Below are 21885 nucleotides of genomic sequence, written 5' to 3'. Positions count from 1 at the left end.
ACCCTCCTGAGATGAGGAGTTTGTGTCATGACTTAACAAGGCCTTTTTATTTTGATACTTTCACAGTGCACTGAAAGTTTTGTTTGATAATCTCTGTTCTTTAAGCAGATCTGCACGTCGGGAATTAAAAGCGCTACACGTCGTCGAGAAAATTGTGCCAAGTGAGTTCTCCACATTTAAATGGCTTCTGGAGAAAGCCACTTATTGGGACAATTATTAAATGACAGTCCCAGTCCAAAAGGATTCAGCGATGTAATCCAAACTAAAGTTCTTCATTTTCTTTTGAAATGACGTCATTTTGCTGAGAGTGGAAACTAAATGCGACGATAGGTTCCACTATCAGCAAAGAAAGAAAGAATGAATGCATGAATGAGTGAGTGAAAGGAAAACAAAACTGACTGACTGGTAAAAGCTGACAAAAGCTGACAAGACTTTACTGATGTAACACGACTGTGTGAAGTTGACCCCCGCCTGGCAGGGGTGCAGATGAGTCTGTGTGTGCTTCCCTTTACAGGAGCAGAAAGATGACAGCAACACTCGAGGTTGCATGATGATTTAACATTTTAAATGCCATTTTCTGTGTCTGTGAATTTACTATGTGTGTGTCATTCACTAGCTTGTGTGCTCACAGAGATAACTGTGACAAAGTATGCATACGCCTGCGCAAGCGCTAACATTTGCATTTTCGTTTTTACAGCATTACGGTTCTTCATGTGTTTGATCATGTGATTTATAGGAATACTGGCTAATGTTTCTCTACTACAAGATTTCTGGGTTTATGTGTGAAGAAAACTGTAGTTACAGGCTATATGTTGATGGAGAAATTAATATAGTTTGAGACATACTGTGATGAGACCAGTGTTACTTTTTCCACAGCGAGTGTTAACTTTATGGTGTTTTATGGCACCTCTGGAATGTGGATGGCCGACGCCTGCCCACCAGGATAGTCAATGTGTATTGCTAATGTTTGTTTTTCTGAGACTGTGTTTAGAAGATTCAGCTGAAGCGGACAAGTGACATGAGTAAAACAAATAAGAGATTACGGTATTTATGGAATAGTTTATTATGGGCTCATTTGCTGGCCACTTTTGAACCCATAATAATAATATATGAGTGGAGTGACTTTGCTTAAGAGAAGTCACTGATTACATTAATGTTAACAGAGTACATGGGATAATCCATGTCTGAGGTGAATTAGGGTAATAGTTGTAGTTACTGATTTGAGAAAACCTGCACATGACACTTGTCTTGCTGATGTTGAATGCTTATTACTCTTATGATACAATTGTTTACAGGTATGAAGTTTGATTTCACTTCCAGATTTTGCTTTCCAGGCCATGATGGTGTGTATGCAGGCTCCTGGGAGAGCCAGGTGTTAAGCAAACTTAATATGCAAGACACACTAACATCTTTTATTGCAGGGTTACGGAGCTACTCCGGAGGAGATGCCCTGATGTTGCCTGGGACATGATCTAGCTAATCTTTTTCTTTAAGACAGGGATCCAGGTTTGGTGAGTTGACGCATGGGAATGTCCATGCGTCAAGAGGTGGAGTGCAAGGATTAACATTAAACAATGTTTACTATTATTGTTGCAGTGATTTGTGTGATTAGCCGTTTATTTACAAGTATTAAACCTATGCAAGTGGTGCATCCATGTTCAGATGAGGCTTTGATGGCCTATAAGTGAAGTTCACTGAACTAAAGAATGTGGTTTGATGATTGTTGACATGCTCTCCACATAGAAGTCTTTCTGAAATACAGGTGCAGCAGTGAGAAGCGAGAAACATTCCAGGCATAGCCCAGGCAGTGGTTGAGGTCAAAGGTCAAGCTGGTTGGGGCCCATCATGAGATCAGACCTTGGAGCCACAGCAAGGACCATGAAACTGCCTGCAAAATAGAGGAGAGGATCGTCCACAAGATGGGAGCTGAGGCCAGGAGAGAGGCTTCAGGAGGATCAGAGATCATCTTCAGCACAGCAGACATCACACAGAGAGCTGTGCTACTGAGCTTCCAGGAGATTTTAAATAAAATGAAAGATTCAATATTGACGCTGAGGAAGACAACTAAGGTGTACGACGTGCTCTGCCTTAAACCTTCAGCAGCGTTGGAACATGAAAACTCGTGGGATGAGGGGAGCGTGCCAAGCTCCATCGACAGCGCAGAAGGAGTTCGAGGATGACATCATGATTCTGTGAAAGCACAGGAACCAGAAGCTATGGTGGTGATGACAGCAGTTTCCTATGTGCATACGATGACACTCTGAAGGCTGCTGGGATCATAACAGCAGTAAGACAACGGAACCCTGCACCCTTTCCACAGAGGTGTTTCTCTGCAGAGCGTGGACAATTAAGGAGTCATAAATATCCCCCTCACAGGACGAAGGCTTGAATGAGGTGATGGGGGTTGGTGGAGGCCATAAAACTAGAGTGCTGAGAGGTCTGCAGCTTTGGAAATAGCTGAGACCCATGTTGACAAACAACAACACTAACTGGTATGTTTGAATGTTTATTCTACATACATTTGGACTCTGGTCCTATGGACAATGAAACAACTGGAAGAGACATTATGACGCCCTGCAGAACTCAAACCACTCTGCAGAGAGACATGTGATTTGCACACCCGGAGGAAGCATCACCAAGCTGAGATGTTTTTGAAAATGTTACTTTCTTAGTTTCACTATTAAATTAACAATTTCTTTGGTTGCTCGTAAGATGCAGTTTGCCATGAGATGAGCTCAATGAATGGGATAACTGCTAATACATTTATTAAACTGTGTAACTTTTACAGTAATTTAGGGTGATTTGACATATGCTGAGTATAAAAATGTTTGCATTGAAACTGTCTGACATGAGGTATTCTATGACTGGGAACTTTTCAAGCATAAAGGTCAAAAAGGGGAGAATGTTAGGTTTTGTATTGTTGATTGTCATTTATGCTTAGAAATATTTAACCATAGATGCTTAGAGGTGTATAATCAATTGTGTAGTGATAAGTTGTGTGATCTTTAACAGGCTACAGAGGCTTGGTGTGCATTCCACACCTACATCCTGGGAGCATGAGAGAGGTCATACCTTCTCTTATTGTTTTATGGTAGGATTAACGTAGTTACGTCTGTTTTAGTCTAAGTGCTTTTTGTGTATAAATGAACTGCTGGACTTCCTTACTGTGTTATCTAGGATGAGGGGGGGTCTACCCTCTTCCTGACCAAGGATGTTTGCTTGTGTGCTTTTATGACCCTTTGATCAGCAGTACCCCCCCCCCCCCCCCCCCCCCCCCCACACACACACACACACACACACACACACACACAGGCAAGGTACTCTTTGTGTGTATGTAGACGTCACATGTTAATGAACCTATGCATATTCATGTATCCTCAATAAAAGGACAGTGGTACGGGAGAACGGACGAGAGCAACTGGGGTCAAGTGGAGGAACGGCACTCTGTCCGGTCTCTCCCGTGCACGAGTAACATGAAGAACTTTGCCTATTTGTGTCTTGCTTAGCAGTGTAATTATATTGTCTTCAACGTTCCAGCGGATGGGTTCAAGCTACAAACCTATCAGTATCTTTAGGCACTTTGTTACCAGCAAGCCTGTCGCAAAAACACATAATTTGTTCTCATTTCTCAGGTTGAATCTACAAAAAAATGCCTTGACGGGCTAAAAAACAACATTTTTGCACCAACACGCTATTTCCAAAGAGCTATTAGCTGAAAACTTGCCATATCTCGGCATGGAGTGAAATTCTCATTAAACAATTTGCGGAAACTGGACTAGTGGAGTACCAAAAAAGTGGCACACCTAAAAAACTATTTACAGCAGATAAACAGTATAAACTGGATCTCATGTCCTTAGAAATTGGGAACAAAAAGAAGCAAAGACTTGAGAGATACATCTGACCCTTTGATTGATCCACCTACTTACTCATCAGAAATGGTCTCAGTGGAAAGGTGACTGTCAAGAACTGGACTGAAAATCAGTGGTAACGGGTCTTTGGAGTTATGAATTCAATTTTTCAGTTCACCTTTTTCCAAATATATACAGATCAGGTCAGGAGAGCGAGTGTACAACAGTCAGTGTCTATAGCCATCATAGTAGATGCTCTTTTATGGTTTGGGGCTGCAGTTCAGCCAGTGGTGTTAGGAGATCTTGCCAAAACTGATTAAATCATGAATACAGAAAGGTATCATCGGGTATGGTATTACATATAATACTGTATTACTGTGACATAATACCATCTGGAAAGCATTTAATCGACAACAGCTTCATTTTTCAGACTAGCAATGACAATATCAGCGCAGTAAACGTGTACTGATAATGGAACACGATTAGTTATGGACTGGTCTCCCCAGAGCCTGGACGTCAACATTACTAAAGAAATATGAGATCATCTGTACGGAGAACTGAACAAAAGGCAGCCAACATTAAAAGAAGAGCTCTGAATGTCCTTCAAGAAGCCTGGAGCACTATTCCTAAAAACTACCTAAAGAAACTACAAGTAAACTAAAAGAGTGCAGACTGTGCTGAAGCTCATCAGAGTTGTATAAACTCTGTTTGTGCCTTATATACTGTTTGTTTTATATTTGCACTTCAATAAACCCATTTAACACTTCTCTGGCAAAATATGAAACAAAATGAAGGGTGTCTCAACATTTAAGTATAGTAAAGTAAGTATAACAATAACTGCTACCTGCCATCTCTCCATACATGTTCTCTGCCCCTGTTTACTAATAATTACAAATATGTCCTGAAAGTTTATTTAAAGGTTTTTTTTTCAATAATTTATAAGGAGCAAACTTAGCAAATCACCACCAAAAGACACATTTGATGCTCTTGATCCTCATCAATTAGCTTTCAGTCAAATTTTCTTTAAAGAGAGACAAAGCTTTGGAAAAGCGAATGTTTCATGTGGGCAAAGTAGCCACTGTTTTGTGAAAATTACAAAAATAAGTGCATCCGATTTCGTGACAGAATCATTGTGCTTTACATAACACAGACTTTGAAAACTAAATTTAGATTTTAAAAGTACATTCATCAAGGAAAAACAAAAAAATGAGAAAGCAAAAAACAACAACACAATAAATAAATAAAAACTCACTTGAGGGTAAGGCTTCATTAGCCACTACAGCATAACACACATGAACACCAAATTCAGGTTTTGACAGGGAAGAAGAATGCATTAACTAAAAAAAGACAACACATCTCTGATTTTACATCATTAATTCTGATTAGGTTTTTAAATTGTCAGTCTTGACTCTGACAGCGTTGTAGGAGTTCAAAGCCACATGAGTGAAGTATTATTGTTGGTACAGAATTATTCATGGATAAATAAATAAAAACTGGAGTTGAATATAAAAATACATTTGGTTATCAGGTTTGTGTGGTTGTTGTTTGCTCACATTTGACTGACAGTGGCTGAGCTGTGTAGGCAAACAGCTCACCAACTCTTCCCTCACTTTTGATATAAATGCATTTAAAAACATGATGCATAGTGCATGACATTGCCTAGAGAAATATGAAAACAGTTTCAACTTTGACAGATTATTTTATACATTAAGAGAAAAAGCTTCATTAAATGATGCACAGTAGCAATATCTGTAAAACAAATGCAAACCAGCAGGATGAATTCACGGATTTTGTCTGTTCCTACCTGTCTTTGGCTCCACTGAGAAATACGGATGTCCATGTTCGATGCTGTAAACCACCCTGGCACTGTTCCCGTATGTTGGGTCATCTGCGTCTGTGGCTACCACTTGCACTACCATGGTTCCTGTGAGCAGACAGCCCTTCATTAGTTTCCAAGACGACATCAAGAAGCCAAGACAAACAGAGCTAAATGTGGAAACAGTCATCATATCAACAGCCCTGTGACCAACTCAGTTTGAAGGGAGTTGTGGGGGGTTGGTGGTAATGGTGGTGAGAGGGTCCTGATCTGACTGGCTCTTGCAAAACAACTGACACTCTTAATTATTTCCATAATTTGCAGGGATGCTGCAGCAAGATTAAAGTGTAACTCCAAGCCTGTAGAGATCATTCCAGTGCCATTTTTTTTCTCAGTGTGCCTGGTGCAGATCAGTTAGCAGCATCTTTCCTGGTAACTTCAATCTGTTCTAATTCATCAGCCAAATGGGGTCTGCAACCCATCTGTGCATGTTAAAGAGGCACTTCACCCCATCAAAAAAGACAAAGCTAAATTACTATTCACATCATCCCACAGCAATCCAAAAACTGCAACTTTTTTTTTTTGCTTTAGAAAGGAGTTTAAAGTCGTCCTGCAGCAATGTCATTGGAAGGCACTGTACCTCTCTGTGGTACTAATTAGGATTCAATGACACCTAGTACATTAAAGCATTTTACAACAATTTCTGGAGGATTTATGTCAAATTCCTATGCTCCATTCAAGACCGGTTGTGGACATAATGGACATGAAGTTGTTCTTAATATACTACTTTGCAGTCTGCCTAGAGGACACATGCGAGAGGTGACCTTGTTGCATGGTGGCTATCGCTATGTCAGCGCAGAAATTTAATGCCTGAGATTTAAAGCTCTGACATACAGTGAAATACAGAGAGATTAACCTGTAGCTGACAGGCTCAATCAGCATTATGTGAACCTGTTTGGCTAAGACTCGAATGTTGAGTAACAGATGCTTGTTTATCTGTAAATCCCCAGGTTTGAGCAAAGCAATTGCCAAAAGTTATACAAAAAATAAGTTACACTTCTCATTTGAAATTTGACTGACTTTGTACATCTGTGCTTAGGCCTACATGCTGCAGCATGCATATGCAATTTGTGATTATACTCCTGCACAATAACCCCACAATTTATTCACAGTCATGTGCAATATTTACGAGTTTTCTTGTTATTTTTTTATTGTTGTGAATCCTATTGCATTCACTTTGTGTAAAAACTGTAGCTAAAGTTTGATATGGGTAGAGAATCTTAACTCTGCGTGTTATAAAAGTTGCATTTTCTGACTGTGATTCTAAAAAAAACAACAAAAAACCTTACATTATCCAGTGGAGTTTTGCAGATAAAGTTATAAACACCCAGACATAAAGCCTCACTTTGTAACAGAGCCCAGAATTCGCCCTCCTCAAATCCCCAAACTTCCGTTCATCCTACAAGAAGGACATTTGTTTTCAAACTCAACTGTGAACTCTGCTGACAACTGACAACTGTTGTTTCTGCGTGCAGTACAGTATTGTCCTCTCCCACACTTCCTCTAAGGCAAACGAGAAGACATCGCACACGGCTCCTTGTGCACTTTTCTTTAAATGTGCCCACTGAACGAGGTTGATGTGACTTGAGCTGACAGCCGTGGCTCGGGAGGTAAAGCAGAAAAGCGTCTGAAGATTTCTCAGAGAAAACATAATCAGCGACAATCAGTGCCAATCAATTTCAATAGGTCATTCATTATGGTATAAATGAATCCTGTTGTTCCAACTGGGCTCATTAAATGGGTGCAGGTTTGGGTTTTTTTTCAGGCAAAGTCATTTTATGCTGAAAAATTGATATCCATTTGATAATGGAGAGGAAAAGGCATTTAATAAATTGTGAAATGACCAAAAACAACCTTTACGGTTCAGGCTATTTTTCGCTGTTAGACTATACGTCAGTGTTGGTCTTAAAGCTGACGCCTACAGCAGTCTCACACTTGGCAGTGGTGAAATCATCAAGAATAGAAATTGTTAAAATAACCTTGAAAAAACACCGTTCTCCACAAGTGTAGCTTTTTTTCAGTTTGTCACATGAATGCTTGAATATTTCACTTTAATGGCTAGCTGAACATATCTGGCAAAGCCTGTATTGTAGCAAACAGAAAGTGCTGTCTTACAAGTTGGTGATATTTTACTTTGAAGCAAACATCCTAATAAAAATCTCACTTTCTAACATGAGATGTATTTTACAGGCTTTTACAGAATGAAGTGATCACGGAAATTGAAGATTAGAGTCCCCCATTCTGGCCATAAAGCTGAATTAACAGGCTCTGGCCCTGGATGTGAACAATATAACAGTAAAAAAAAAAAAAAAAGCTTGGTGAAGCTGGAGAAGTTATCACCAGGCTGGTTGTAGAAGGACACCTAGATTATATCATCACCTCTTAGTCATGACAGGTTATATTACAGGTAGTTTAAAACACCAAGGTCAAAGGATGACTGTATGAAAGAGAACTCAGGCAACGTCTGAATCTTTATTACAGGATGATAGTTAAAAACACTTCACAGAGGGTGTGGTGGACGCCGCCGTAAATTAACTTTCAATATGGACTCGCATGGAGCACTTTTAAAGTTTCCTCTTTTTTTCAGATGTTTTCCACAGCTTGTTTGCCCTGCGAGTCCACCAAACATCCTGTTCTAACAATATTGTCAGCATGAAAGGTAATATCATCTGGGTGAGCTGGATGTCATAGAGAAAGAGAAAAAAAACTGATGAACACCCTGAAAATTTTAACAGATTCTTTCAGCTCCACCAGGCTGTCGTCTGCTACTCAATTTCCCCTGTCAGTGTCCTTTCAATATTTGTCCATCTTCATCGACGTGATGGATCAGATCTTCACCCTTGTTATTTATCCCCTGCAGCTGTGTACAAAACAAGTTTCCTAATCAATTCCGTATTCTCGGCGAGCAACTGTCATCTGCCAGTAATGAAAATAAATGCGGCGTGCTTAATCTGGAGCGGAGACCAATATTCTTCAGACACTTGCGTGTACAGGTTGCAAGCAACTGTCAAGTGCAATATCCACTTTCCGACTGCAAGCACACAATGCAAAGGTTTGACAGTGACCCAAAACGTGTGTTGGAACTTTTGCATTAGTACAAATGAAGGACCGTCTTAGGAATATAAATATACTTTTATTTAAAGCGAAAAGGTGAAAAAAACCCATCAGAAACAATTGTGCGATGTGGAAGTACATACAGGATATTAGAAGAATCAATATTAAAATGTTTCATTAAAGCCCAGTCGTTCTGCAATGCCTCCATGAGTACTCAAAGCTGCCGCAGTTGATTAAGTTGATTGTATTCATGCACATTCACACCTGCTCCCCACTGTTTCAGATGAGCAGGGACTATTGATTAGAGTTGGGTTCACATTTATTCCTAACTACAAAAGCAAAAATGAGTTACAAGACTTTAAAAGAAAGTTACCGAGTGCCTGCTGATTTCTATGCATGTTTTAACATTGTTAGGAAGCAAATACATTCCCTACATTCCCTCTACAGCTGTACTACCATAATATCCACCATATTTTCATTGTGTCCAGTTTTCATCACTGTTTTATTATATTTTACGAGACTGTGTTATATTCAGAGGTGTTTCTAATATTTTGCCTGCCTAATATGTGTTGCTGGAGAGAACAAAAAAAATAATGTGATACACTTCTTGGTTAAATAATTATCATAGTGTCAAATTTACACATTGTCACTGTCAAGTAAAAGTGAACATTAAGAGCTTTGTAAAAACAGTTATGACAGATATGCTGCATTGTAGTTAACAAAGATTAAGCGTGTGTACCTCAGTGAATATTTTTACCACGCAATTAAGCACTTCCACTTGCAGTGACAAAAAGAAGAAAGAAAAAAATCAACTTTCCCTAAACCGCAGCACCTTTTTCATTTCAAGAATTAAAATGACTATTCCATCCATGATCTCTGCTCTCGTGAATTCGGCAGGAACTGTGACAGCTGGATATAGGACTGATGAGTAGTAAATTCAAGAGCTGTGGCCTTGGGGTGACATTACATTCTCTATGCTTGTAATGAGCCCTCAAACGGCTCCTTTGGCCTTTCGCTGTGCAGCGGGAGAGAGCCAGGCCTCACGATTGCCACACCTCCAACTGTCCTCAAGCTCTCGTCTTTTATTTGACATCCCAGCCATGATTAAGACAAAAGCCCTGAGAGATCCTCAGGCCACAGGGTCACACTGTGCATGGACGAGCACTGCTTCTAATTACTTTAATTAATTAAATTCATGATTTCCTCTAAATTGAACCCATTCATCAAGGGTGCAAAGCTGTGACCATTAATGATTTAAAGACATCTATAAAGGAATTATTGAAGACAGGAGGTGCTTCGCCCTTTCCCGTTCTTTACTGCATTGATAATTGCTTTGAGCAGATATTTACAAAAGGGAGGCAAAGCATTATTCTCCTGTTGTTCTCGCAACTCGTGATGAAGACCTTTACAGGAACTGGCAGAGTAAATAAAGTGCTCGGGTGGAACGTGCAGTTCACCGATTCTGGTGTGAATACATCCTTCTAGTAAGTTGCTGTTATCACCGGTTGGGCACGAGACTCAAAGCCCTCGTACTCTAATCCTCTGGTTCCTTAAGCCTGTGCTCTGTACCCCCCATTGACAGTCAGCTGTGTAATCCTTCGGAGATCTCTGTGCCTGTGCTGTAAGCAAAGCAGAGCCTCCCTTGGAACGGCTCCCGGTGCCACTGTATGCCTTCTGAAATTTCCATTTTGACTTTGAACACTCTGGAAATAGCCTTTGTTTTTTTTTTTTCTAATTTACATTTGCATGGCAACAAGCACGTTTGAAGCACTGAGGTGATCCTAACCAGCAATGAGTTTGCTCAGCTGTCTATGTACTGCTCGAGGTAAAAACTATAAAAATCTCCATCCACATATCAATCACATACAGCAAAGCATACGGGAAAGGGTTCTCGAACCAAGTGATCAATCCACAAAGTGCTATCACCAGAGCTCCCCACAGCTCCATGTTCCTGTTTAGCTTCTTTCAGCTCATTATTTTGCTTATCTGGCCCACAAGCTCACTGCTGTGCTTCATTCTCAGAGTTTTCATTGCATAATTTGTACACTGTGAACTTCCAAAAAGAGAAAAAAAGAAAAGAAAACACTCTAAAAACGACTGTGCACAAATGCTAGCACAAGCTGATAACAGACATAAAGCAGTATAGCAGTGTATAAGTATCCAATCATATCAGTGTAAAAAGTGCCCCTGAGTGGCCAAAAGCACAATTCATTGCAGATTTAATGAACCATCTAACCCCATGTTTTAACTGAAACATGTCCACTACATATTAAAAAACAATGCATTCAAACCCAGAGCTTTCTCGCCCACCTGCCTGCAGTTACAGCTTGCACAATAACACTCCTACTTACAGCCTTGACAGCGTTTCAGTGATGCTACCCAGTGTGTGATGCTCACTCTTTTTAATTATGTACAGAATTTCCTCAATTTTCTTTGGGAAAAAAGGTCACAAACCGCCACTCCATATTACCCTTTTGGTAGCAATGACACTAAAATGGGTTTATGGTGTTTTATTACAAATTTTGCATTTAATTTACTGACTGAAAAAAAGTTGATAGTCTTTGGCCAACACATTCTCAAGCAGGTTGTGTAGATTGTGTAATTAATTTGACATAAAATGACTTTTTACACTTTAGGCATAAAATCATGTCAAACTTTGTGTTTGTAATTTTTAATCAACTGAAAAGCTCAGGTCACCTTTTCAGTCATCTGACGCCCAGGTTCATTTCTGTCTCCATCCCAGCACTCACAGCTCACTTGTGATTAGACCACAGCTCCCAGCATGCCTTGGAGTGCCTTGGGAACCCCTAGGTGAAGCTGGAGGAAGTTAAGGGTGACTGTGCTGCTAAGCATGCCGTGTTGCCACAGTGAATTGCAAAAGTAATGGCTGGGCAGAAATGTATTCATCAGGATCAGATGTTTTTCAGAGAAATGTTCAGCAGGAAGGTACTGGGAGGTACTGGCTGCAATGAACTCTGAGTCCAATTTGTGGAAAAAATGCCTATGGCCTTCAAGCCTGATTCAGACCTTAAGTTTGCCCGAGTTAGCTTTCAAACATGAGTCACTCATCAACATTTCTAAGCCTAGAGGTCTGCTTTGGCATATGTGAATATGTGAATATCTGAAATAAAACAAGCTCTAAAAATATTCTAAATCCTAAATATCCCAAATATTAATTTTATTTATTGTTATTTATTTTATTGTTTTTTTTAATTTTAGGTCAGTATAAACCAGACATGCTCTAGACATTAGATATATGGAGGTCACTTTTTCTTACTGCATTCCTAACACACCTGCTAAGATGAATGGCCTCAGGATGTTGTTGCCACTCATTTGCATTTACTTGCATTTTGAACCTGAGCAGGACCTGTCTGAAACCTTGAAGGAAATCTTGACCACACAGCTTACAGACAGGGGCTGATATGATAGCACCCTCAAGGAGTGTTTTTTAAACAGATAAAAGGAATACCTGTTGCAATAAATGCTAATGTGATCAATAGAATATCAATTGAGTCCTTAGGAGAGGTATTATTGTGCAGTATAATGTTTTTACCTGTGCTTGCTTTAGATATACCAATGCTGGTCTGTTAATCTACAGACTACTGTAGTTGGTCAGCTGTCCTGTAGAAACACACTTTTTTTCAGATATCCTGTGGAGGTTACAGGAATTCTGGGGTATTCCCATGGGATTCAAGGGAGTCAATTCTCAATTACTATTCGACTTGTAAATGTACAGGACTGGAAAAAAGTCAGCACTCAAGAAGAAAAAGGTAATGGATCGGGAGTGGGGAGGGGGCTTGATAGTATGTGCAGCCTTTTTCTAGCTTTTAAAATCTTGTGCTTCTAGCATCACTAGTTATTAGTTGTATTTCAATAAAACCTGATCAGGACATTCCTAAATCCCAGAAGGATCGGTGATATCAGCAGTGGTTACTCTCTGATGCGTCACAAATCAGCAAAAATTGTCTTAATGTGCGACACAGATTAGTACAGAGATCCTTGGTTCCCAGAAGATTTATGCTGATGGATTGATGAGTCTTTTCATTTTTGGTTTTAATCAAAATGTTTTCACTGATTAATTAACATGATATCATGACTGTCAGGTTCTACATATAACCGTTTGTGATGAGTTGACTTTTTCTCTTGTGCAATCATCAAGTTAAAATTTTGTTTATGCTAAAACCTGCTGGTATTAGCGCTACATGATACCTATGGAATATATAAAAATAAAGGCAAGCTTTACTGAGTGGCCTAAGAGAAATGGTTTTAGTTTCTTAGTCTTCGTGCATCATCCTGCTTTTTGAAGCTTTAAAAAATGAACAGCGAGGCATGCATGACCTTATTCGTCAGGATCACAGCAGAAAAGGAGAAAGAAGCCAACAGACCAGTGCGCTGTGGCCAAGGTATTCCCAAATCAAGGTAATTTAACCTGGATCTCATTTGATGTGGAGCCCATGAGCAAGAAGGGCTTCATACTGGTTAAATTATATTCAGTATGATTAGTATGTAGTCAGTCTTACAAACTGAACATGCTGGACTCAAATTAATATTGCACACGTTCCAAATCCCCCCCTCCACCCACCCCTCACGACCTAAACACTGGGAGAGATGAAGACGAATTCAGTGAGGTGGAAAATTATCAAAGGCAGATGTTGGAGCAAGGACAAGTCAAAGAGAAAGCAAGAGTAAGAGAGAGAGACTTGAAGAGTGCGCGGAGAGGGGGGGAAATGACTTGTTTGGTTATGCCAGTGCAGGGACGAATAATAGTTCATCCAATATACAGGTTTTTCTTTTCCACATGATGTGAATTTTTCATAGACTCCACACAGGTGTACAGATAATTAGCTCTTGTGGGTCTTCATGGAGAACCGAAACTATCACACTGTTCACAAAGAAAAGCACTGTGTACTGCATTAATAGGTGACCACTTTTAACTTACTTTACAATTCTTACTTACAATGTTATATCACTTTTAACACTTTGGTTATTAACCTTCAATCGATTATGTGTAAAAGAACTAGAGTAACTTACCTAAGGGTGACATCTCCGGTACTCCTGCCAGGTATGGTCCATCAGGAAACTTGGGCTCATTGTCATTGATGTCCTGGACTTTGACCACAAATTCAGATCTGGGTTCCACAGGCAAATTGGTGAGTCGGTCTACAGCTTGAGCTTGAAGGGTGTAGTAAGCCTGAGCCTCTCGATCAAGCCGCTTTGTGGCATGGATGTCTCCCGTGTTCTCATCAATGGTGAAGATGGAGGTGGCACCCTCACCAGAGAGCACGTACTTCACCTTGCCATCTCCTTTGTCCACATCTGAGTGTAGCTGTCGAAAGGAAAAAGAACCGGAGTTTAAATGCAGCCACACCAGACTGTAAACGTTTGAGTGGTGATGCTGGACTGAAGAATGATGTGAGCGCTTCTGGTTTAAAGGATACATAAAATCTTGCATTAAATAATTATTAAACAAGTGAGGATGATGCTTCATTCTCCATTTTTAGCAAGATAATGCGAGTATTTTATTTCCCTAAAAAAGAAACATTCTTCTTTTAAGCTTTTCTAAAACTCCCTTGTTCTTGTGCCCTTTTACAAATGTCCCATTCCCCTTTCCATAGTTTCAAATGCAAACCACCTCCAGTAAATAGCAGTTAATAGCAGCAGGAGACACATTTGATCAAAGGGCAGCTAACACAGACAGTGATACAGTATTGCTTCTAATGTTCTCCTCGTTTGATCCTTTAAAGAGTAAAAATAGCCAGAATCACAACACAGCCACCGCCTTTAACCCTTTGTGCGAAGAGATTTTGTCAGATTACATCATGGCTTTAAAATCATCATTGTTCCAGTGCAGACTGACAGCTTGAAAAGTGGCTTGAAAGTTAATTGGTGGTTAACATGTAGTTAATGTGCAGCATGTCAATCACAATTTCATACTCATTACATTGTTTGGCACCAGGAACAGAAAAAGTGGAAATGTAGATAGCAGTTTTTTAATTTCGTTTTTTATTTATTTATTTAAATACAGCTGTGCAGTGAACACAGATAATAGGAGAGAACCAAACAGAGCTTAGGTTGCACTGAGGTTCAAACAGCGACATGAAAGCACAGTAAATCACTCCCAGTTCTTTAATGGTTTTAAATCAGTCTAAACATTCGTCTGTTTGCCTCTGGTCACTGCTTTTATTATCACATAAATCTGGGCTTACTGTCAAAGCTAATGATAACTTTAGCCACACAACATACAAATACTAATGATTTTCCTGTAGATTTGATACGCTGCCTTTAAATCCTAAAACAAATCTACTGGGTTTTCAGTTCCTCGGATGCTGCAAGTGTATGGAAACTCTTGTTTTTGTCCTTGTAGCCAACAACAGAACATATAGCTGGCTTTGCTTGTGGCCGAGACATCGCTAAAGTTAGAGTAAGAGAGGCAGGCTGCTGCTGGTCGTTTGGTATTTAAAAGGCTGAGTCTCTAAGCCACAAGTGAAGACTGGTTCTTGTCCCTTTTGACATCACAGAGCGCTCATTCAGAGACGCACTTTATAATATGTAGAGAAGGGAAATAAATATATACCGTGTACATTTTTAGACATGTCTGGGATTCTTAATTATGTTCAAAGAAAATTAAAAAGCGGAAATCACATAATATGCTCCTCTATTAGACTTTGCAAACAACAAATGCAGCTATAAAATGTCTTTAAAACATTCAGTATTTAATCCGTACAAATATTCACTGTCATGTTGCTACAAATATGTACAAACAGCGCAAGCAAACACATCATGTTTATTGGATAAACATTCAAATCAGATCAAAAGATCAAAACATGCACCATTTATGCATGAATTATGGTACCAAATCCCACCATGATTTGCATTCTGCTGCAAATAATGGAATGAAATGAAACGCTGCCTTTTACTGTAATGACAGTGTGGCTTCCTAACTAATGTAATGGTCATTACAAACAAAACTAGCAATTTTCCATTAAAACCCCAGCAATAACAAGCTCATCTGACATCAAAAATGTACTACAGTGGTTACAAAATGTGTTCATTTAATGTGTGTTGAATCAATAAAACAACAATGATGCACCAAATGGATTCGTGTTTTTCACACATTTTCTGACCAAAAATCTGTCATTAGGGCTGAGATGAATGGCTCCACTGGAAACATTAATCATCTCATTTTTTTTTGCCAAAGACATATACAAAGCTCTCTAAACGTGGTTCACGAAACTGCACGGGGAATTGTGACGCTCCAATCGAATCCCTTTTTCTGTATGTCAGGTGAAGAGATGCCAGAATTCCAGTGCAAAAACAACAGCGTGTTAAAGTTATATGGAGTGAAATTAGGACTCAGGGTTTCCATTATGCACTTCTTTATATCTTTTTTCCTTTTTGACATAAAACAAAGACAGATGATTTTATAGACGTGACTGTTCTAACTGGAATTGGTGACGAGACATCTGGATGTTCAACCTTAGATCACGTTTGCAGGTTCCTCTTGTTGCCATTTAAAGCATACAAAGTGTGGCTTTAAGTTTATCCACTAGCAAAAAGGATTTGACAGGATTATGTCTTCTGAGGATAAATAGCAAGAGCTGAGGTCATGTACCAAGAGTCGTGCTGTCAGATCCGTCCTGTTTAATGATCATACAAACCATCCGTCTTTAAATCTAGTCGTGCACCAAACATTGAGGACGATACTTTTAAATCAAACCGTTGTTCACCTCACAGCATGTGGGCTAAAAGAAAGTTTGATTGGTGGAGTAGCTAGAATGGGTATTAATAGGACTTGTTGTGACGTTGCATAGACAGAATACTGTACACCTTTACAGAGAAGATAGACAAACTACATGTTTTATCAAGGTACCTTTGTAGTTACCGCGGCAACATTCTGCTTATGACAGCGTTTTAATCTCCGAAGAGCAAGTCGAGACTTTAAAGATGACTTAAAGACCCTTTCTCAAAGTACAACTCCAACAAAATATTCCTTAAACACTTCTGGAGAAAGAAATTCAAATTATCAGGACAAGTAACCAGTCCTGAAAAATCCCGTTTGAAGTTAGAGCTGCGTGATGGACATCCACTCCACATCCACACAGCACTGATGTGTGTTTTAGGGGAAGGCAGTAGTTAGTTGGAGTTTAGTAACGGGCAGACTGACCTTTTTTGCTATAAGTATTTAGGACAGTGGATATTTCTGCCTTTACTTCATCATCTTTGACATGACAGAACATCTGATTCTTGATATTCAGTGTTTAAAAGTGTATATGAAAAAGTTGTGGCAGTAATGAACGCACTTCAAGTCTCAACCTAAATCTTGAGAACAATAATATCAGCTACGTCTGGGTTTTGTCTGTCTGTGTTTTTGGTCCAGCTTCCTTTCTCTGCAAAAGACTGGAGACAAACAGCTTCTGAAAAGTATTAGGTACACAATGGCAATGATTGCAAGATAAACTGCTGCTTTAGTCAGCGAGTACTGCACTTATATAAAATCGAAGGACTCAAGCTTTGAAAACACAAGAGCTCTTAATGTAGCTGTCCTGTATCTTTCATTAATGTCTCTGCCCTTTGAAATGCTCACGTCATTTAAACTCCATACCCTAATTTGTAGCATATGATCAGACAACCTTGATGGTATTTCTATAACATCAGATTTACTTTCAGAGCTACAGGATATATCAGAAAAGTGTGTTTCTTGATACTGTAGAGTTGGTTTTCTTGGAAGAAGTAAACTTTGGATTCTTACAGCCAGAGCCAAAGCCGTATTGAAATGACAGAATATCAAAAGTCATGCTCAAAATTGTGACATGAGATAGAACAGCTGTTCACTTGACTTCTTGGCAATATACCACATCATCACGTTTTACTGTGCTGACCTTCTCCTTCTACAGTTAGGTCTAAAAGTATATGGACAGTGAAATTTTGTTTCTGTACACTGGCAGAGTGCTTTTAAATCAAGCAACCAAGATGTGATTGAAGTGCAGACTTGAGTGTTTAATTTAAGGGGGTGAAAAACAGCAATTTTCACATCATTCTTTATGCTGTCCTCCATTAGAGGCTCAAAATAATATGAAGGAACTAACATAATTTCAAATACAAGGATTGTTTTTGATATTTGGATGAAATCATTTGCAGGCTGTCAACATCACTAAATGCTGGTTTCCTCCTGCCAGGTCTTTACTGCAGCCAACTTCAGCTGTTGCTTACTTGCAGGTCTCTTTTGCTTCAGTTTTATCTTCAGGTACTGAAAAGTACACCATTTGCTGTTAATGAAACCTGGACATAAACATCTCATGTCAGGTAAAACTCTATCAAAGTAAATTTAAAATACTGTTTATATGTGCAAGAAAAGGACTATTCAACATCGTCTATTTCTATTTCAGTGTTAATCAATTCCTAGAGACCTATAGCAGGTTTCAGATTTGCTGTTCATGTCAGAACACTGGTATCCTTTAAGACCTTGTTGTCCAATTGGACGTAAGACATAGCTTTTGTCCTCGTTTTAAAGATAAAATTGAACTAAATCTTTATTTAAATAGCTTTACAGCTGCTTGTTGCAGATTCAGCAATACCTCCAAAAATGTAGTGAACACCAATATAAATCTCTCACAAAGTGGCTGTGCAAACTCCAAAGAGAAACTCCTTGCAGTGACTTTTGGTAGAAATGACCTGATCAACTTCTGCTCCTCCTCAATCTGAGATACATCACGTGAAATCTCCTTGTCAGCATCCTTGTCAGACTGGTCTGTTTCCTCCAGGAGCCTGACCTTAAAGTGATACTGAAAATGCACATTCCCAATGACAGCCAGAAAACAGCTAGAGCACTTTGCATCCCTGAGGAAATTTTCTCCATGCTTAGCAAAATTCCCCTGCGGTGCTTCTTTACTAGTTTCATAAACTCCACCAGAGAAATGAGTAAGCTTCAAAAATAGTTTCCCGGCATATCTTCCTCTTAGATAACGTGACATGTAGGTTGAGGAATTCTTCCCTTGTATGATCCCCAGCTGAGATCAGCAGCTAACTATCAATGATGAAAAAAGTCAGGGCAAAGGCCTGGCCTCTACCTTCTAGAGCCGTCTGATGGTTCGCCAGAACTTCTTTGATGCTACAAAACTTTTAATATCCTCACCGCATCTGACCCAGAGCTCAAGACCAGAAAAAGTACAGTTACTATACTTTCCCTTGCAGCAACAGAGAAAAATGTTTTTCAGCACTTTAATATATATATATATATATATATATATATATATATATATATATATATATAGAGAGAGAGAGAGAGAGAGAGAGAGAGAGAGAGAGAGAGAGATAAGCGTAGTTGAGTAGACAATAATGAAACTCGTCTTTCAATTTATCTGTAAATGTCAACATCTCATTACGGTATAAATAACAATGGTATTTCAGCACTCAAGGGTAGAGAATGATTAGGTCAATATTATTTCGGTGGTGCTGACGGAGTATAAGCTTAAGAGAGGATATAACACCAAAGGTCTTTTATTAATGGAATCCATCAGCCTGCTGATGGATTCAGCACTGAGGCCATGATGATTGCAGTGGCTGCGTCCTCAGGCCTAAGCATGCATATGTCACCCCTCTTATGGAGCCTACTGTGTTTATTCACCATCTCCTGCTGTCAGGAACAAACCTAAGGTAAATTATCAGTCTTGGGGAGAGTCAACATTTAATCTCGAGGAAGCCATCCGTAGCAGTTTGTTTCCGGTAAATGCCATGGACAAGAAGGACAAAGCAGACAGGCCACAAAGTATGCAAGCAGGGTCGGGGGTCAAGCGCAGTATGTGGTCTTTTCAGTGCACTGTTTGGTTTGCAACATTTCCAGCTCTGTTTGCAAAAGAAGAAGACAGAAGAGTCCAGCGTTTGGCTCCACACACTCAGTCCAAAATTGCAGACTACATAAAAGATGTATTACTTTGGTGAAGGTTTTTAAAAGTACAGCCAAGTCAAATAATTTTTCTCTATCATTAATCGAATCCATTTTGCTGCTAATTTTCAGGTGCTTTTTGAAGTTTCAACTCTTGTTCCTTTCCCTCAGCACCATATTTGCTAAAATGTAAACTCCTGTTATTCTTTTCTTCGCTTCCCCCGAGGTGAGTGTAACACAGCATGCGGCACGGTGCTGCACGGCAGTGTAGCTCAAAGGCGCTCCCAGGGATTGTGAAGGAGGGGTGGGATCTGAACACGAACCCTTCTGAAATCATTGCTGACACTTATCATCACTTTGTATGCAGGCAGTTCTCCAGGGACCAGCCTGTTAGCTTTGTGTTTGCTTGTTTACCTTGTAGCAAGGGAGAAGGGTAAAAAGCATGAAAGAACCCATAACAACCCACTGATTCACGCTTGTCCTTTTACTAAAACTACTGCACAACATTTTCAAATTATTCTAGCATTTGAATTTTCATTTTCACCATTGAGTCAAACAAAAAAAAATGCATGTAGTGCTTGAATAATGTTTAATCCTTTTGTCCCCCCCCTTCCCCTGTTTTGCTTATCTGTGTGCGATACAAAAAGAATACAAATATAAAGTCTCATAAAAGAAAATACAAATAAAAAGATGCATGTTTCAGGCTTTGGATGTTTTTTCAGAAGGTGTTTCTTCTATTCAGTGGACTGAACAACCTAAAATGGATATAAACATCAATACCTACAGGCAGCCTGTGAGCAATACTCAATCCTGTACACTTAAACAGCCTCAGCTGTTGCTCAAGAGCCCTTAATCAGGCATCGCCCTCAAGATATTTCACAGAGCTGCTTCTAGCAAGGTAGTACAGTATCTCAAAAGTAAGAAAAATATGAAACACTGAAAACGGTGCACTCTGGCATTGTTTCCTGTTGAGAAACTGATGGTGCACAGGAAGCCTTAACCCACTACAAATCATATTCTACACAATAGCATAATTACAAACAGGAATTGCCATTAAATTAGCATTATGTCTGGACACTAAACACATGCTATATGTGAAACTAACAGGAGCTCAGAGTCATTAATGAAAGCATACGTGAAACTCAAAATAAGTACACAGACAGGACAAAGGGCCTTTCTGGCAGGGAAAAAAGCTAAAAATGTAGACAGAGGCTTCAGTGTAGCTGTCACTGACATCAGCTCTCGACATGCTTGGCTTTTCATCTATTCACTCGGCCATGTTCTGGTGAGTAGCCATGGTGCTGTGCTTTGAGAGAGGCTCAGTAGTGCAGCCTCCCTTCTTTCATTTCAAATTGCGAGGTGGGGAATTAGCGATCGCCATGGAGAGACTGTTAGCTATCACACAGTGGCGTACAGATGCATGGGATCTGCGCCCCTGAAGTTGTTTCCTTATTGTGCTTAAGTATAATAAATGGTGTCTTCACATTAGTGTAAGTTTAACACATTTCCGTTATTAAGATAATTTCTGATTAGTTTGGTTTATTCTTTTAGTGCTGTTTTCAAGTTTTTGAGTGTTTTATTTGATTTTGCCAAGCCAGGCTCTTGGAAAGAATATAATAAATGTCACATCTTATCATGTGCATAGACCATATTTGTGTGAGTGTTAGTTGTGCAAAGAAATGTAGCTTTTTTTAAATTTGTCTCTTTTCATTATTAGAAAATTGTTCATAAATCAGCAGAATAAAATCGATGACTAAAAACCTAAGACAAAATCTGACAGTAACATGTGTTCTGTATGACTCACCACTCAAGATAAATCCTTGACTTTTTATCAAAATTCGCACTTTTTATGATTCTGAGGAAAAAAAAACCCTCCAAATGCTGAGATTAAAATCAAAATGTTGACTTTTTTAAATCTCAGAATTCTTTTTTTCAAATTCTGAGAAAAAAGTATGTTAAAAGTCATGACTCTAATCCTATTCTGTAGTGACTCAACTCTAAAATAAAGTCTGAATTCTTTTCAGGAAGAATATTAGAAAAGCTGTCATTTTATGCTGAGGTAATGAGAGCATTTGTTGAAATATACCTGCGTACTCAGACCGAATGCCATGCAGCTTTCGTAGTTGGATCAGTTTTGGATTCACGGGAGAAGTAAGCTTGAATTTCTTTCTCTTTTGTACACTCGTGTCTCGCTAGTTACAACACAGCTAGCACAAAGGTGGTCT

General features: G+C 39.3%; 1 protein-coding gene across 1 annotated transcript in view; it reads right to left on the bottom strand.

Annotated features, from left to right (window-relative positions):
* LOC146567177 (cadherin-7-like) overlaps positions 1-21885 on the bottom strand; it is a 141908-nt gene that overhangs the window by 79848 nt on the left and 40175 nt on the right. Inside the window, exons 3-4 of the mRNA XM_085286847.1 lie at positions 13810-14104; positions 5653-5772 (exon numbers count right to left, since the gene is read on the bottom strand). Of these exons, the coding sequence (XP_085142973.1) occupies positions 5653-5772; positions 13810-14104 (415 nt within the window). The remainder of the gene's footprint in view (positions 1-5652; positions 5773-13809; positions 14105-21885) is intronic.

The sequence above is a fragment of the Mchenga conophoros genome, linkage group LG9, assembly GCF_057382185.1.
Source record: "Mchenga conophoros isolate Kocher_MC1m ecotype Shallow Benthic linkage group LG9, M_conophoros_male_GT1.1, whole genome shotgun sequence".
Taxonomy (NCBI): domain Eukaryota; kingdom Metazoa; phylum Chordata; class Actinopteri; order Cichliformes; family Cichlidae; genus Mchenga; species Mchenga conophoros.
Note: the sequence above shows the minus strand (reverse complement) of the source record. Positions and strands in the feature narration are given on the sequence as shown.